The 1,846-nt window shown below is 38.9% G+C and overlaps 1 protein-coding gene across 1 annotated transcript in view; it reads right to left on the bottom strand.

The window, feature by feature from the left end:
- Positions 1-242: 242 nt before the first annotated feature.
- Positions 243-1,846, bottom strand: part of CCDC62 (coiled-coil domain containing 62) — a 57,354-nt gene continuing 55,750 nt past the window's right edge. Inside the window, 1 exon segment of the mRNA XM_011964514.1 lies at positions 243-1,207. Within this exon segment, the coding sequence (XP_011819904.1) occupies positions 1,114-1,207 (94 nt within the window). The 3' untranslated portion in view covers positions 243-1,113.

Here is a 1,846-nt window from a genome sequence, read left to right as displayed (position 1 = left end):
GATTGGAAGCCAGTCTCCCAAGGGTCATTTTAGGTTTCTACCTGGCAGGCAGCAGCTCAGAAGCAACTATACCTTTCTCAGTTTCGCTCTGGACAGCCCAGCCTGAGGGAGAAAGCACGCATTGATAAAGAACATAACCAAACCTCACCCAACTTCTCTTTTCAGCACCCTAATTAAAAAGGCTAAATGAGGTGGCTCTTCCCCGCTCATGAAAATCATCTCTGAAGTAACCCTGAAACTTGTTAACAAAGGCGCATTTATTCAGCACAATAGAACTTTGATATCTGCAATGCTTAAAAAAATACATTCCCATTCCTGAGGAAATTAACTTGCCAGGTTCAGTTTAAACGCGATGAACCTTCCTTATTTTACTCCAGTAAAATAAAAAGAAACCAAGGAAACATATTTTTTTCTTTAGTATTAAAAATATCTTTTATTGACTGAAGCTGATCAATTATTTTAGAGAAGACACAGAGGCATATAGTATAATCTTTAAAAAATTAAATTACTTTACAAGTTAAAATGGAAGTGTTTTAGTCTTTAAGATTTTTAAAAACGCATATAAAATTTGATCTTCCAACAAGCTTTGGCTTGTGTCAGTAGGTGGGACTACTATAGACCCAGAAAGATGGGGCTCTGCTCAGCTTGGGACAGAAGGACCTCAAGTAACCAGGGAGCTATTTTCCAGTTACATTTTATATCAAAGCATCTTACGTCTTTTTACATAGCAAAGTCAAGAGCTAAAACCATGAGAGAATACTATTTCTCATATATTTTGAACTGACTCTGATAAGCTATTGTTTAGAATTTAAAGGTATGCACAGATTTTTAAAAAATCAGATAGTTAAAACAGCACTTTCTATGCAGGGGTTCCTTCTCTATTTGACGTTCACATTTTTAAAGAGCTTCTCTAGCACTTAGCTGTAGTCTGTATCTTTAGAGAGAAGTCTTTTCCATTCTTAGCATAATTCCAAGTTTCTGTATGTACAGTAAGGTCTACTTTCTTACACACGAAAATATTTCTTCAGCACAAAAATGATTAACTTGAAAATAAAGTGTAGATGTTTAAAAATTAACTTTCCAGTTCTGCTCCCCACTTGAATTAAGTGTCGTTTATGAAGAACTACAATCCTCTTTCAGTTTTACGGTTAAGTATTCATTCAGCATTGGTGTCTGCTTTCTGCCTTCCACATAGATGAGAAATCCGCTTTTGGATGAAGAAAAAACACATTAATAAAATACAATCAATTAACATTGGAGTGCATGCTATAAGCTCCTGGCGTCTAAAATATTAACTGTACATCCTGATTTTTATCAACATCAAGACGTGCAAAATACTGTAAATATGAAAACTCAGCAGAGAGAGGGAGGGGAGAGAAGAGGAGGGATGGGGACTGGGATGGTGCTGCTTGGGCTCCCTGCTTCCCCAGAGTCTTTGAAACGCTGATATGCTTACCTTCAAAAGATCTGAAATGCCTGTACCCTTTAGCTTATCAAACTGGGTTCTGAAGAAACTGCATATGAAATGCAGGTTTGACAGAAGTAAACACAAATCCAGAAAGTGCTTACTGGGTCAATAAACGTTTTTTATGAAGATTTTACCCCACGTAAAACTTTCTTTTTTTTTTTTGAGACGGAGTCTCGCTCTGTCGCCCAGGCTGGAGTGCAGTGGCTAGATCTCAGCTCACTGCAAGCTCCGCCTCCCGGGTTCACGCCATTCTCCTGCCTCAGCCTCCCGAGTAGCTGGGACTACAGGCGCCCGCCACCTTGCCCGGCTAGTTTTTTGTATTTTTTAGTAGAGACGGGGTTTCACCATGTTAACCAGGATGGTCTCGATCTCCTGACC

This window comes from Mandrillus leucophaeus, unplaced genomic scaffold, assembly GCF_000951045.1.
Source record: "Mandrillus leucophaeus isolate KB7577 unplaced genomic scaffold, Mleu.le_1.0 Scaffold7, whole genome shotgun sequence".
NCBI classification, from domain to species: domain Eukaryota; kingdom Metazoa; phylum Chordata; class Mammalia; order Primates; family Cercopithecidae; genus Mandrillus; species Mandrillus leucophaeus.
This window is presented reverse-complemented; position numbering and strand designations above follow the sequence as displayed.